This window comes from Sciurus vulgaris, assembly GCF_902686455.1.
Source record: "Sciurus vulgaris genome assembly, chromosome: 3".
NCBI lineage: Eukaryota > Metazoa > Chordata > Mammalia > Rodentia > Sciuridae > Sciurus > Sciurus vulgaris.
Window position 1 is genome coordinate 80,743,895 of NC_136463.1, and position 15,643 is coordinate 80,759,537.

At 52.5% G+C, this 15,643-nt stretch overlaps 1 protein-coding gene across 2 annotated transcripts in view; it reads right to left on the reverse strand.

Moving 5' to 3' along the window:
- Positions 1-7,459: 7,459 nt before the first annotated feature.
- GLI2 (GLI family zinc finger 2) overlaps positions 7,460-15,643 on the reverse strand; it is a 239,354-nt gene continuing 231,170 nt past the window's right edge. For both annotated transcript variants that reach the window (XM_079132140.1, XM_079132139.1), the window contains exons 11-14: positions 14,597-14,761; positions 12,714-12,995; positions 10,874-11,210; positions 7,460-10,146 (exon numbers count right to left, since the gene is read on the reverse strand). In XM_079132140.1, the coding sequence (XP_078988266.1) occupies positions 7,676-10,146; positions 10,874-11,210; positions 12,714-12,995; positions 14,597-14,761 (3,255 nt within the window). In that variant the 3' untranslated portion in view covers positions 7,460-7,675. The remainder of the gene's footprint in view (positions 10,147-10,873; positions 11,211-12,713; positions 12,996-14,596; positions 14,762-15,643) is intronic.

The following is a 15,643-nucleotide window of genomic DNA, read 5'->3' on the forward strand; positions in this document are numbered from 1 at the left end:
TCAACTGCTGAATATTTTTTTTTTGGTGGTGCTGGGGATTGAACCCAGGGCCTTGTGCATGCTAGGCAAGCACTCTACCAACTGAGCTATATCCTCAGCCCCCATCAACTGCTGAATATTAAAAAAAAAAAAAAAAAACAAAACTCAAGAAGCAAGAAAAGTTGTGTTTCCCCAGGCACTTGCTGTTTCTGTTGCTCCTCCTTCATTCCTGAAGATCCAACATCATCCTTCTGCCATTTAGAGCAGGTCTGTGGGCTACGCATTCCCAGGTCTTCCTTCACCTGAGAATGTCCGTTTATCCCTGAGTGTCAGTTTCACCTTCTCCCCTGCCCTGAGGGATGTGTTCATGGACATGGAGTTCTGGGTTGGCATTTCTCAGTTCTTTTCTTTCAGTGCTTTAAAATATTCCACTTTCTTCTGGCCTCCATGGTTACTGAAGACGAATCTCCAGTCCCCTCACACAAACTCCTATTCATCCTTCTAAACCCAGATCAGCTCTTATTTCTTATTCAAACTGTGCTAATATTTAAGGTCCCTCCTCTTTCCTTCTTAAGCTGATCAGTTCACCTATGAGAAGGGGGAGGAAAAAAAGAGGGGGAAAGGAGAGAGAGAAGGAGGAAGAAGAAGAGGAAGAGGAAGAGGAGGAGGAAGAGGAAAACAAGAAGTGGAAAGATCGACCGCATTCAGGAGCCTCAGATAGCCCCAGAGCTCAGAGAATGTTCCTGGAATTGTACTAACTCGTAAACAAGGGTCCTGTGTATGGAAGAAGACTTGGAACCACCCGGGCCTTCCATGCCCACTCAGTTGCAGGAACTTCCCAGGCAGCTCAGTGACCCATTGGGGAGGAAATTAGAAAGTTGCTGTGGGCTCATTCAGTCCACCAGTTTGAAAGGCTTGGGTGACACAGGCACCTTTTCCAGAAGACTTCAATGCTTGTACCCGAAAGAAACATGCTTCAGTGATGGGGTTTCTGAAAGGAGCACAGGCCAGTGGAGTGCATCTGGAACTGGAAGAGCTCACCAGAGTCTGTGGTTCACAGAGGCAGTGGTGCCACTGTGGGAGGCCCCTGCTCGGTTCCCAGCCTGCAAGAGCAGTCATGGCAAGACTGCTTCCAGGTGCAGCAGTGCGCCAGCCCCAAAACTGGAATGGAGGGGATACGTCACCAAGGCCAGAAGGTTCCCACACAGCATCTACCAGGGAGCAGAGCGAGAGAGGAGGTAGTGTGGGTTTTGGAAAACTGTTGTTTATTGTTTATTTACAAAATCTTTTCCTTGGGTACGTCCCTTTTCTTTCTTTCCTTGTCTTTGAGGAGGGTAAGAAACACATCATTCTGAGAAGTTCTCTTCCACAACATTCCTGGGATTCAGTTCATTTGGTGTTGAATCTGATACCGTTTTCAAACTCTCGTCTATGGCCCGTGTCTGTGCCGCTTCTGGTCGGCTACAGATGTGTCCAAGGGAGTGGGGGGAGGGAAGGTGTTGGGGGCGCTGGTCTCCTGCTCCCAACGTCACCAGGTGAGTTCCACTTTTAACTGTGTTCTCACTTGAGCTAAAGTTTCCATGATGTATAAAGTTTGGAAATCACTAAACTGAATGACGCAGGTAGCATGACCATGGCGTTATGGACGCAGGTACTTCATGAAATGTGTTCTATGGATATGCAAAAGACCACTGGGCACGTTGAGCTGTTGGAGACTCACGGTACCTGTGGACTGCTGGCAGATCTTTAAGGATTTATCTGGGAGTCAGGAAGGGAAAGTCCTGATTTGTACTGCTGACTGATTCCCATGGTGTAAATTCTTCCAACACAGCCAATTTCAGGTTGCAATGTCAGTCTTATTATGGGATGTGGAAAGTTGCTCAGACACCTGTCTCCCTTCATCATCTAAGGATGTTTTTGGTTCCACTGATCTGGAACTCAGCCATGTGACTTGCTTCCTGCTCCTAGCTCAGGCCTGAAGAGGCCTCCTGTGTCTTTAGTTGCCCATGGGTACTTGGCCACTACCAGTAGATGTCCAACTGTCCTCCAGTCCCAGGGGAAACAGGCACAGAAACAGAGCTGAACCGGCTCAGCAGCCCAGCCCAGGTAAGCCTCCTCAGCCACCTGGGAGACACCAGAGCTATGGTGCTGCTGCTTCTTTTGTGCTATTTTTATTAGACAACATCAGTAGTTAATCAGCAATTAAATGATTCAGAAATTTGTACCTAGAATGGGAAGCTGCTGCTTCTAAAATATGTACACTGGTTTGGAACCAGGCAACGAGGAAATTTAGTTGAAAAAATGGTACTCTGTGTTATGTGGTGAAGAAATGCTTGGAAAAATTATTATTAATTTGGGATGGAGAAGATGGGCCCATAAATTAGTGGAGTTGGCCAGGATGGTTTCCAGACAGAATAAACATAAACTTCTTTGGGCTGTAAATGATAAGGTACTATAAGCAAGGGATGAGTTCAAAAAGGAACTGGCTGGTTTGCAAGCATAATTTAGAAAATGGAACTATTGCTCCAGTCTCTTTAGCCAAAGATTCTTAAATTATGATCTGACCTGGGAAGCAAAGACCAAATTCAGGGAGTGCCAGTGAAACACGTCTCAGAGTAAAAGACAAAATATGGGTGTGCCCTTGATTGTAGTGTCCTGTGTCTTACGGTCCTCGAAATAAATAAGGTGGCATCTAAAGTGGCATTTTAGCAACAGAGAGGTACCTATTAACATTGATGGCATGGTCCACAGCAGCCTGATGTTGGGACACCAGCCATCAAATGTAGAGAGATATATTGCCAAAGGAATTGTGGGTATGGCTTTTGGCACATAGATCTAACTGGAATCAAATACATGGGAAACCCACATGATGTTCAAGAGAGTACCATAAGGCAAATGCATTGCCATTGTGGACTAAAAAGGGACTAAGATTTCTTGAAACAAAGAATTTTAAGCTCTTAACTTGTTGCAGGCAGGAAGAGGTTGAAAGTTACTCTTCTGCCAAAGGGCACATTTTTCCACCATTCATTTTTTAATTTGTTCTTTTTAGATACACATGACAGAATGTATTGTGACATATCACACATACGTGGAGTATAACTTCTTATTATTGTGGTTGCACATGATATGGAGTTAACACTAGTGTGTACTCTTATGTGAGCATAGGAAAGTTATGTCTGATTCACTGTACTGATTCCCATCCCCCACCCTTCCCTTCATTTCCTTTTGTCTAATCCAGTGAATTTTTATTCTCTCCATCCCCTGACCCCCTGTGATTGTGAGTTAGCACTGCAATCAGAGAGAACACTCAGCCTTCGGTTTTTTGGGATTGGCTTATTTCACTTAGCATGGTATTCTCCAGTTCCATCTATTTACTGGCAAAGGCCATAATTTCATTCTTCTTTATGGCTGAATAATATTCCATGGTGTATATGTACCACATTTTCTTTATCCATTCATTTGTTGAAGGGCACCTAGGTTGGTTCCATAGCTTAGCTATTGTAAATTGAGCTGCTATAACATTGATGTGGTGAAGTCACTGTAGCAAAGTGATTTTAAGTCCTTTGGGTATATACTGAGGGGTGGGATAACTGGGTCAAATGGTGGGTCCACTCCAAATTTACTGAGGAATCTCCATACTGCTTTCCAGAGTGGTTGCACCAATTTGTAGTCCCACCAGCAATGTATGGATGTGCCTTTTCCCCCACATCCTCACCAGCAGTGAGGATGTTACTTGTATTCTTGATAATCGTAAATTATTGTTACTTGTATTCTTGATAATTGTAAAGGCACAGCTTCCAATGCCCTTTTCAGAAGCTGGAAGGATGATGGGAGATGAATGCCTCAACAGTGGAAGCCGGAGCTGTGGAACACTGGGCTGGGAGTCACTCACGGGAATGTTCCATCCCACAGCAGGGGCACTAGCCACTTCTGCCTAACAAATGCCTCCCCTCCTCCCTTCCGCAGATGGGTGTGCCACCTAGTTATTCTAGCCTGATTCCCCACTGTGTTGGGTGTTGGCATGTGCAGGGTGTGTGGGGTGGATAATGTGCCTTTTTAGTTTGTATGTTTTTGACTCAAGAGCTACATCCAGAATGGACATAGACCACACAATCTTGGACTTTGAGCCTGAAGTCAATTGCATAGGCTTTGGGAATCTTGAGTATATTTTGCAGGTGGGACATGAGTCATCATCTGTGAGGGCAGACTGTAGACTGTACCGTTATTGAGAAATATCCCCTTTCTCACTCATTTCAAAACTTCCCCTCTTCACCGATGTCAGGTTTGGCCCTGTTACTTACTTTGGTCAAAAAAATGAGATGAAAGACACAGTGAACCAGTTCTGAGCAGAGGTCCAAAGAGGGCCCACGTTTGTCTGCGTGCCTTCCTCCTGTGCTTCTGCCATTGCTGGTGGCCTGGTCCTTGGGGAGGATGAAAGTCACGTGGGGGCAGAGCCAAACTGCTCTAGCTAAGCCATCTAGATTAGCTGACCCCAAATGCAGGAGCCATATCAACCAAGTCGGTTGGGATCAGTTAAGCCTCAGAAGACCCAGGTTCATGATCTAGGTCAGTGTTCACTGCTGTGTGGTGCTGAGGTTCCATGGGCAGTGTCCAGCAGTGCAGCTGTGGTCAGAGTTAACAGATATAAAAGGGATGGCTCCCTTGAATGTCCATGATGGGCATCTTAACACTGGGGCTCATCCAGGCTCAGGCAGCACAGAATAATAGGAGCCCCTGCTCTCCTGCCAAAGCAGAGCACAGCTGCTTCCAGGGAAAAGTAGCAAAGTGGAGAGTTTATGAGCCCAAAGAATGGCTTCCAGAGAGGAGAAGGAAAGGCCTGGCCAAGCTGCGCCTACTCCGGTCCTCCCTGGAGCTGGCCCTGTGCAGAGCAGCGCTCCCATGGCAGAGGGAAGCTGGAGGAGGGAGGAGCAAGGACAGGAGCGTGGCTCCTGCTGCCATCTTTCCATCAGGGAACTTCGGCCAGAGAAGAGCTGGTTCCCTTGACATGGTGATGGCTCTGGCATGCTCTGCAGACAAAACCCCAGCTAAATTCTATTCCCCTTGGTTGTTTCCTCCACTGTTTTGACCATAAGACCCACAGAACCAGTTTTGAACCAAATTCCCTCTAAGCCAGATGGTGTCCCGTGTGGCTTTGGCTTCTAGACTCCTGACCTGCATGCAGAGGTGGTTCTCATGGAGAGGAGGAGGGGGTTCAAGGGCCTGTGTTGGGACATGAGAAGCCTAATCCTGCAGGAGGTGACCTCTTAGCCCTCTACCTCAGGTTTCTCTCCTCTGTTTTCCTGGCTCAGTTCCTAAATCTGTCCCGCCCCCAGGCTGGGCTTGCCACCTCCCTCCTGGACTCTCTGGAGGTTTATTGCAGTGGTTCAATGGTTGCCTATGGCTGACTGCTGCTCTCCATGGTCCCTTCCGCCCAAGGTGACAGGTGGGCATCCTGGGGTTCTACCTGCCTGCCCTAACTCTCTCCTTTGCCTGCACCACGAAACACACCTTGCCCACCATAGGGGTCCACCCATCTCCTTTCCACCATCCCCACTCTGGCACTGATGGGCTCCATCGCACTACCCACCATGGGGTGTTATCTGACACAGGTTAGCTGGCCCAAGCCTGGATCTGGCATGCGTGAGTCTCAGCAGAGCACCTTACAGGTGCAGACCAGCTCACCGGAAGAGCAGCCAGATATTCACGTAAAACATCAACCCTGCCCACCCCCACCCCAAAGTGGCAACAAACAAACAGCCAGTAAATGCCTCAGAATTAAACATCTCTTGGCGAAGGTGGGAAAGTCAATTTTGACACTGTTAAGAAAAAATACAGCCTAATTTCCGTTCAATTGCACCAAATTTACTGCCCAGATTCTCATTAACTACTGTCAAGGGAGAACCAGATAGACAAGATAAATTATGAAAAAATTACTTTTTTAATGTACAAAAAGACTTATTTACAAGTTGAGCATGTCATCTCAATTCATAGCATGTAGAAAAAGCTAAAAATGTTTTGGAGATATAAATTTGGCTGGACGATTCACCTATAGTATATTCAGGGACGATGTCTTCTGCACAAATTATATACAGGTTGGGGATGGCAAGCACAGTCCTATCTTAGGAAGTGAGCATCTGCCACCAGAGCCACAGACCCTTGGTGAAGGCTCAGGACTGTCATTTGCAGTTGGCCTCATTTCTGGATCTTAACAAGGAGTTTGATATCCTGGGACACAGAGGGCCCAGAGAATCAGCTCTGGGCCCTGTCCACAGGCTGTTGAGAAGTTCCTCACAGGAGCCAGGGTCACAGCCAGACTGAAGCTGAGTGACACAGTTGTTTTGGTTAGGTTGCCACGAATTCAACATGAGGTTTGGGGTGTGTGTGCCGTGGGAAGATGCACTGATTTACCCTATGTATGTTCAGAAATAATGTCTTTTTGGAGCCAATTCCAAATTCCATATGCAGGTGGGGCTTGGTCACACTGAATGGGGAAATTCTGTGACCATCCCTCAGGGTCCAAGAGTCAACCCCTTCTCCCTCCCACCCCCACCCAAATACCATGCAGGATATCATTCTCTGCCAAATAACCAGGGGTGGCAGAGGTTAGGGAATCCAGAAGTTACAGGGACTGCACTTTGTGGCTTGGCGTAGACCATTGGGCTGCTGGCGACTACTCACCAGCCTGCACCATCCGCAGGAGGCTGGGCACAGCTGCCCTCCAGCCTGGAGCTGTCCATGGTAAGGTGGGCAGATAGTGCCCTGGAGAAACAGGACTAGGTAAACATGCGACTTCTTCCTACTGTGAGACCTCGAGCTCCTGTGTGCCCTCAACTGCTGGAGGCCTCGTCCTTTCCTAACCCACAGCACAGGGCCAGCAGCCCCGAGGTATTTAGAGACAAACGTTCTTTTCAGGAAGGGCTACTCTCTACATGCAGGGACATTGTAAACACGGCGGGGAGAGGCCGGAGCAGCTTCTGGGCTGGCCCCGAGTACACCTGTTCTTTCTTTTTTTATGGGGATACTCACATATTTTATTCAATCATGTATGTGTGGGCAATCTGCTGGTCCCAAACACTGTTTTAGGGGGTAGAGATGCCAGCTCTACCAAACCTGGAGTTAGGATATGTTTCCAAAGCATTTGGGTGGAATGTGCCTTTTCCTCTGTGGCAAACAACCGTGGAGACCTCAAGACTTAAGTTTAATAGAAGAATCTGGTAGGCAGGAATTCCTTTTCCTTGTAGGTGGCAGAATGAGAAGCTCATCTTCCTTGAGCACAATATCCAGTATGGCTTTCCGATTCAAACCCAAATGTGGCTCCCTGGCCCTCTTTCTGCATGCACTTGGGGAGCCCTCGGCTGATGTAATCCCTCATTAGGCAAATGGCAGAGGTGAAGCAGCAAGAACTCAGTGGGTCCCACCAACACCAAAGGCTGGCAAGGACTGTGAATGAGTTTTTCATTACTTCCTTTCCTATTGAGACTTCTTTTTTTTTTTTTAGTGTTTTGAAAAACAGTTCAAAGGACCAGAGGATACTCATAAACTTTCTCTTAATACATCTTCAATCTGAACCAGCCATTGGCAAAAACCTCTCAGGCCTATTTAATACTTTCTTGGAAAAAGACAAAATCAATGCAATTCCTATGCTCTGGGGATGGGACAATCCCTTCAGGCTTGCTCTGCACCAGGGGCTTGGGCCTTAGGTCATCATGTTCAGGAATTTGTTCTCCTCAGCCAGGCTGGTGAGCATGGAGCTCATGTCCCCAACAGCCATGTTGCTGATGCCCGTGGGGATGGAGGGCAGGGTCAGGGAGTTCCGGGGGGTGGTGAGGCGGGAGGAGTTCTGGGAGAGGTTGTGGAGGAGACTGGGGCTCAGTGCACCCGAGAACAAGCTTGAGTGATCGCCGTCATCCATGATGGCATCAAAGTCGATCTGGGGGGCCTCTAGGAGCTGGGAGTCCACCGTGCTGGACACCTGGTTGACTCCTGGTGAGGGCAAAGACTGGGGCTGGATGCTGTCTGGGCAGGCCTGTGGCTGTGGTTGCTGGGGCCGCATGGCTGGGCAGCCTCCGTGGCTCTCCAGGCCTCCATTCTGTTCATACATGTGGATCTGGCCATAGTAGTGGAGCGTGCTGTGGTCCTGAGATCCGCCTGCATCCTGTGGAGGTGGCTGAGGAGGCAGTGATACCATGGTGCCCATTGTCCCCTTGGGCACAGCCTCTGCTGTCTCCTGACTGACTGACATGGCAGCCATGGCCTGGCTAGTGGCCCTGGCATAAGCCAACTGCTGCCCAGCACGTACCCCACGGTGGCGGCCAACGGGGCTGGGCTCGAGGGGTGGCCGGGGTTGTACTAGGCCAAAGGTTGATGTAGCCGCCCCCACTGTGCTCTGCTGGGGCTCCATGAAGCCAGGATGGTGGGAAGGCAGCAGGCTGGAGCCCTGGCGGTAGCCCTCCTGACTCAGGGGGCCTGTCAGGTGGTGGCTCTGCTGTGGATAGCTCTGGGTTGGGTGAGATGGTGGTACCCCAGTCAGTGCTGAATTGGGGACCCCAAGTTCCCTGTGGTGGCTGCCGATCATGGAGGGTTCAGAGGCAACTTCCATTTGCTGAGGAAGCCCCAGGTGGCCTGGCTTGGCTGCCATGTTGCTGCAGGATGGGGGGAATGGGTTCAGGGTCCCACTGACTGTGCTGGGGCTCAGCTGGGGGTGGGCTTGGCCATAGTTGGTGTGGGGGCTCACTGCAGTGGTCATGCTCAGACACTGACCGCCTGTGGCTGGCTGTCGCAGCGGTTGCATATAGTTTACTCTGGGTGCAGAGGGGGCTCCACTACGGGGCTGGAGGTGTGGCTGGGTGCTGTCCAGGCCCCCAGGACTGGGCTGTAGGCCTTGTGGACTGTAGCCTGGGTACTGGCTGAAGGCTGGCTTCTGTTGCACCACAGCCAGGTTGCCCTGAGCAAAGTGCGGAGGTTTCACCTGGCCGGGCAGGGCGTCCACGGTGCCAGAGCTCACCTCGTTCCACTGAACAGGCATGTTATTTTTGTTCAGGTTGGAGGGTGCCCCATAGCCCAGCTGGCAGCCTCCCAGCACAGGGCCAGAGGGGCCCACATTGGAGTCTGCAGCCACCAGCCTGCGATGGCCGTGCATCCCCGGGCTGGGCAGTCTGGGGTTCTCAGGGAAGCTGGTGCTTTCTGTGGGATATACCTGCCTGGTGCTCTCATCCAGGGCCCCACCCGCGTGTGCCTTGATGTACTGCACCACGTCATCTGGCAGCACCAGGTCGTCCTCTGGCAGTCCCAGGTCGGACTCAGGCCCTGGGCCGTCCATCCCTGCGGCCATGGCCTCCATTACCACGTTCTCGCTGATGCTAGGTGGTCTGGGAGAGTAAGCAGTATGGGCCAGGCTGCCGTCCGTGCTTGGATGGCTCTGCAGGCGCAGGCCTCGCCTTTCTGTGCAAGGCAGTAGTGGGGCCGGGTTCACGTTGTGGGCACTGTGGAAGCGCTGCACCCTCGGCAGAGCTAGGGCATCAGGCCGCCGCACGGGGTCGCTGGCCCGTCGCGTACCACTGCCCGGTGCCTCATGGGGGAAGGCAGGCGCAGCCCCTGTGTGGCCATGTCCTTGGCTGTAGGCTGGCCCATCACTGCCGCGCCGGGGCCCCAGTGGGTGTGGACAAGTGGAGGGTAGTACACGCTCAGGTGCGTCCAGCAGCGCCAGCCGGGTCCTCAGGCTCATGCGCTCCAGGCCGGGAAGCGGTGTGGGCGGTGGCCCGCCGGTGGCCGCTGCGTACTTGGCCCGCAGGCTGTACTGCTGCGCGGGCGTGAGGTTGAGCAGTCCCGGGGCGCCGCCACCGCTGCACTGGCTGGCCTCGCTGGAGCGTCGCGAGGCATCCGTGGAGATGGGGTCGTAGGAGTCAGCGGAGCTGGCGTTGTGTGGGCGGCCAGCGCCCAGGGGCGAGGCCTCACTGGAGCGGCGGCTGGAGAAGTAGGGGGAGATGCCAGAGGAGCGGCGGCTCACAGTGTAGGCCGAGCTGATTGTGCTGGTGGAGCTGTCGCGACGCTCCTGCAGCTGGCTCAGCATGGTCACCTCACTTGCTGACAGCTCTGACAGCCGTGGGTTGGGCAGCAGCCCTGTAGGACCTCCGCCCCCAGGGCCGCTGAAATTTTCCAGGCTGGAGCCTGTGGAGGGAGCAGAGTGGTCAGCTCTGGGGCACAAGGACCGTGGCTGTCCACGACCCAAGAGATTCCATAAGAGGCTGAGTTCAAGGTCATCAGCAGCAATCCCTCCAATAGTTAGAACAGCAAATCTTCCCTAGGATGGGTGTGTCACAGTGTTCCTAACAATGGGCTGTCAGTTCCTGGAGAGCTTAGGGCCTGAGTGACCAGTGCCTAGTGCAATGCTGGGCACACAGTCGGCACTCGAGACGTGCTTGCTGAAGATCCCTTCCATCTCAAAGCATGGGCTGAGCCCAGTGCCACCTCCTGCAGGAAGTCCTCCCCTCCCGCCCAGCTGGACATGCACAGCTCTACCCTTAGCTATGTCTTCGGTGCTACTTGGCTCACTCTGTAGTAGGGTGGGAATCCAGTGGCATTGCCTTTAGACCACTGTCCACAGCAGGTGCTTAATAAATGACTGGAAAAGGAAGAGGATGATGAGAGCGTCCAAGGCCTACCTCTTTTTAGGGGCTACAGGGAAGCAGCATGGTGCAGTTGAAAGCATGGGCTTTGGAGCCTCACAGGACTAGACTATGTCTTACCCTGAACTTGATTTAGATGGGGGCACTTCCAGGGCTCTCTGTTTCCTTCTCTGTGCAACGTGCTAGTGAGTGCTTGGTGGGAGTGGATTTGGCTGATGCAGCCCCAGGTTCTCTCCCACCCCACCCATAAGCCCTGGGCCTCTACTCACCACTTGCTGGGAGGGGAGGCAGCTTGGTGTTCCGTGTGTGTGGAGCCGGGCCAGCCCACGAGCAGGAATCCTTGAGCGACTTGAGCTTCTCCCTCTTGAGCTGCTCGAACCGGTGCATGGCGGTCCCGTGCTTGCGCAGCTGCAGGCCACCAGTGGAGGGGGCAGCCAGGGCTGGGGCGTCGGCCCCAGGGGGCGTGTCATCCAGCGCTGTCAGGTCTCCCAGGCTCCCGGGCCCCGTCCCCGGCATCTCCACGCCACTGTCATTGTTGGGGGCACTGCCCAGGGGAGAGGGCTCGCTGCTGCAGGATGACTGGGCCCCGGGGCTAGACTGACACAGCTGCAGGGACGAGGTAGAAGTCACAGGCTCAGGGGGGGTGCAGCAGTGCCTGGTCCTGCATCCACCCCGCATTCCCACCACACAGCATGCTGGGACAGGGAGGTGGGTGGAGGAAGGACGCCATCTCAAAGAGGAACTTGCAAACCATCACTTGTTGGTCTGCATGAGATGGTCAAGCCACTTCATTTCTCTTAACCTTGGCCTTCCCAGCTACCAGATGAACCTGACTGCCTGCCGTGCACCTGGCACGGGAAAGGTCCCCAGATGGCAATGAAAGAAGGTGCTGATGAAGTGCCAGCAACAGCGATGTACCAGGATGAAGCAGGGGGCAAAGAAAGACGTGGTGCCTTCTACTGGGCACGGCCGTCTCAATAGGCCAGAGGGAAAAGGGAAGGGACACCCAGGCCAGGGAGTGCAGGACGCAGCCTTGACGGAATGGCAGTGCCCTCCCTCTCGCTTGGGGTGGAGTGGGGCAGAGAGCTCATGGTGAATGTGTGCAGCCAAGGAGGACGCAGAACTCAGGCTACCTCCAGTGGGGCCTGGGATGGGACCTGGATGAAGCTCACCCTGGATGCAGCACCTCAGGGCTCATTTCTGGACCCAATGCCCCCCAATCCCAGCCCTTCCCTAGAGAAGCCGTGATGCTCCCTCTCATTAGTGCACAAGCTCTAGGCAAACAGGGTCCTTCCAAGCCTTCTTGCCCAGGCACTGCCCACTCTCCAGTGCTTGGTCTTCAAGACACTCCAGGTTGGTCCACCCACCCGTAAGCCTGAACTTCCATCTCTCCTCCTTGCTGGCTGTACTGCAGCTTGATTCCCTCTGTTTCCCACACCTGCCAGCTGGCTCCTGCCGCCAGTCTTTTCCTATTCTGATAGGCCACCTCCAGTGCCCTGCCGTCTGCCTCTCCAAACCCATGGTCTGGGCCCAGGAGGCCTGGACTGACAGGTCAGTCTCCACCTGGGCAGTGATACTGACAAGAACCCCGCCCACCCTCGCTCGCCCCTGCCCACCCCCACCCCTACCCGATTCCTCTGCTCACCTCAGTACCGTCTATCCTTAGGGGAGGTACAGTTGGGAAAGAGGTGGAGACAAAGAACAGGTGGTTAGAACAAAAGGAGCAGAGGCCAGAGGGGAGGACACGGAACAGGACAGAGGGTTGGGGACCCGCAGCAGCCCTCTGGTATTGGTTGGAGAGGCAGACACGCAGGGACCACCCCCACCCGGCAGAAACCAATGTGGGGAGCAGGCATCCTCAGCCCCGGCTCCAGCCCTGTCACAGCTGCCCAGCAGGAGCTGGGTCACAGAAAGGGACCTGCACAAGACAGGCTCCATGTGAGGCCCAAGGCAGTAAAGGGAGAAAAAGCTGAGTTGGGGAGAGGAAGGACATCATCTCACCCTTAGGTGGGGGACCCTAGAGCAGAGCCCACACCCTAGTGGGGGCCTGGGCCCAGGGTGGAGCTGTGGAAGTGCTCTCTGCCAGCTGGGCCGCCCAGCTCTGCTTACCCCGGAGCTCTCGGTCTTGATGGCTTTGATGTGCAGGCAGTCTTCCACTGCCTGGCTGCTGCTGCTGGCCTCAGCACTGTCCTCAGACCCTCGGCCACCAGGCTCAGTGCTGGCCTCGTTGTCCCCATTCTCCTTAAGCAACGAGGCACGGAGATGCACATCGTTGCGCTGCTTCTTGGTGACGTGAGCGTCTGGGCCATGGACTGTCTTCACATGCTTCCGGAGGGAGCTGGGGTCAGTGTATCTCTTGGTGCAGCCTGGAATTTTGCAGATGTAGGGTTTCTGGGAAGAGAACCAAGACTGTATCATGGATGGGGACATGGAAACAAACCCCAAATGGGTGTACTCCCTGTCCTGAAGTCATTCCAAGCACCTGGATAACCAGGCTGACACTGCTGGTAGGCACTCTACTGCATTTATAGCCGGTGCCCTGTGCAAGGAGCATGCCAGCCCCAGGCCCACAGGAGCCTGGCCCAGCTGGCTCTGTAGCACCTTTTCATGCAAATTGAGTGCATAGTCAAGGGTGCTCTTGCTACAGACACTGGGGCACTGGTCAGAGAGACTTTGAGAGGGAAACATGTCTCCCTTGTGAGCCAGCACCAGAACCCTGAGGAGGGTAAATGGATTCAGAGAGGCAAAGACGCTTACTGATAACAGGATGAACACCCAGGCCTGCAGAACTCAGTCCTGGGCTCCAACCTCCCCCACGCTCACATCCATATATAGGCACACACCCAGCCACACACCTACACCAAGCCCCCCCGACAGCTATCCATCACAAACACACAAATGCACACATGCACACACATCAGTCCCTATTCAGACCTACACAGACATGGATACACTTACAAACACATGTACCCACCCACTTAAGCCACCCCCAACTCCCCACATCTACACACACACACACACACACACACACACACACACACACACAAAACCTCCTTTTTAAGGTTGGCTCTAATCTGTAGAGACCCTTCAAGGTTCAAAGGCCTTTTGGAATTCCTCTAACTTCTTACAAGCATTGAAGCAAGGTCCATTTGGGGCCTACACCTTATCTAAGCTATTAGAAATGCTCTTTTTAAGTCTGATTGTGTGACTGGGCTGGAACTGGGGCCAGGTGTCACAGACCCTGAGGGCACCTGCTGGTTTCCCACCATGGGCTCTCAGCCCTGCCAGGGGCTCTGGCTCCCCAGGGAGAGAGAGTACTGGGTACTGGACCCCATCGACAGGGAGCTAAGAGTCACAGCAGACTCAGGCAGCACTAGTGGGTAGAACATGTCACTCCCGGTCACTGGGGCTGCTGGAGCAAGAGGAGCATGTCACTCAGATGGCATCACAAGACAGCTGATCCACAGCAGGACCCCTGGTGTGGATGAAGCAATGTCCCTGGGTGTTTTTGCAGCTGCAGAGGAACCAGCACTCCTGGGCTCTAAACCTGTGGCACAGCTTACACACTAGCTGGCCCTTCATCTGAGTGTTTGTTCCTCCTCTATGGGACGGGGTAACCCAGCAGCTGGACGAATAAGGAGCAGACGTATGTCTCTGGATACATTAGGCATTGGAGATGAGAGTCCACTCTTTGCCTTGACTTTGGCCTCATGGTAGCATTTATTTTTATCACAGGGAGGAGGCACAAAGAGGGTAAGTATGCGTGGAAACTTATGGGGTATCTCCTCTTTCAAAAGAGGATAGCCGGAGCGAGGGAGACTGGCGCGTCCAGGTCTCTGAGTGCTGGTCTGTGTTCAAGGATGTGCAGCAAGTGAGTAGGGGAGCGGGGCATCCAGGCACCTGGCTACCTACTGCCTACAGGTGTCTGCACACAGTGGGCAGCGCATTCGCGCTTGCATCCATGGGCCCCTTGCGCACGCACGGTGGGGTACCTCGTTGGAGTGGGTGCGGTTCTGGTGCTTGGCACGGTCCGAGGCGTTGGAGAAGGCCTTGTTGCAGCCCTCGTGCTCACACACATAGGGCTTTTCCCCGGTGTGGGACCGCAGGTGTGTCTTCAGGTTCTCCAGGCGAGAGTAGGCCTTCGAGCAGCCTTCAAACTGGAAAGAGGTGGATCAGTCAGTGGGGATGGTTCAGATCCGAGGCAGAAGCCTCTCACCCCAGGAGCTGGTGGGCAGCCTCCTCCCCAGCCCCGCTCAGTTTGGACCCAGAAGCCAATTTCAGCACTAACAGTTAACATTCCTTGCAGAAAACCGGGAAGGAGCAGAAAAGTACGAAGAGTTCACATAGATCAGAGACCTTAGTGGAAAAGCTATATACTACAAAACTATGTTTACATATGTGTGTGTGTATCAAGGTACATATTTAAAACTATCAAACTCTTAGAAGAAAATGGCATAAAATCTTCTTGAACTTGGATCAGGCACTGATTTCTTAGATACAATAAAATCATAAACAATTAAAAATTTGGATTTGATCAAAGTTAAGCTTTTGTGTCTCAAAGGAAATTCTCAACAAAACAAAGACAACCCTCAGAATGGGAGAATGGGAGAAAGAGTTGCAAACCATGTCTGAGAGGACCTAGTACCTAGGTACATAAAGAACTCTTACAACTTTTTGTTTGTGGGTCGGGGGAGTGGTACTGGGGATTGAACCAAGGGTAGGGGGTTTATATGATTATGATTATATGTCTAACCCTTTGTATTTTTAAATTTTGAGACATCATTTTGCTAAGTTGCTGAGGCTAGCCTTGAAGTTGTAATCCTCCTGCTTCAGCCTCCAGAGTTGCTGATATTACAGGTGTGCATCACCATGCCAGGCAAGAACTCTTACAGCTTATCAACAAAAAGATACCCAAATAAAGAACAGGCAAAAAAACTTTGAGTAGACAGTTCTCCACACACACACACACTCACACAAAGAAAACAAAATAAAAACCAAGAAAACACCCCAAAACTTAAGCAAAGTGGTTTCTAATGTAT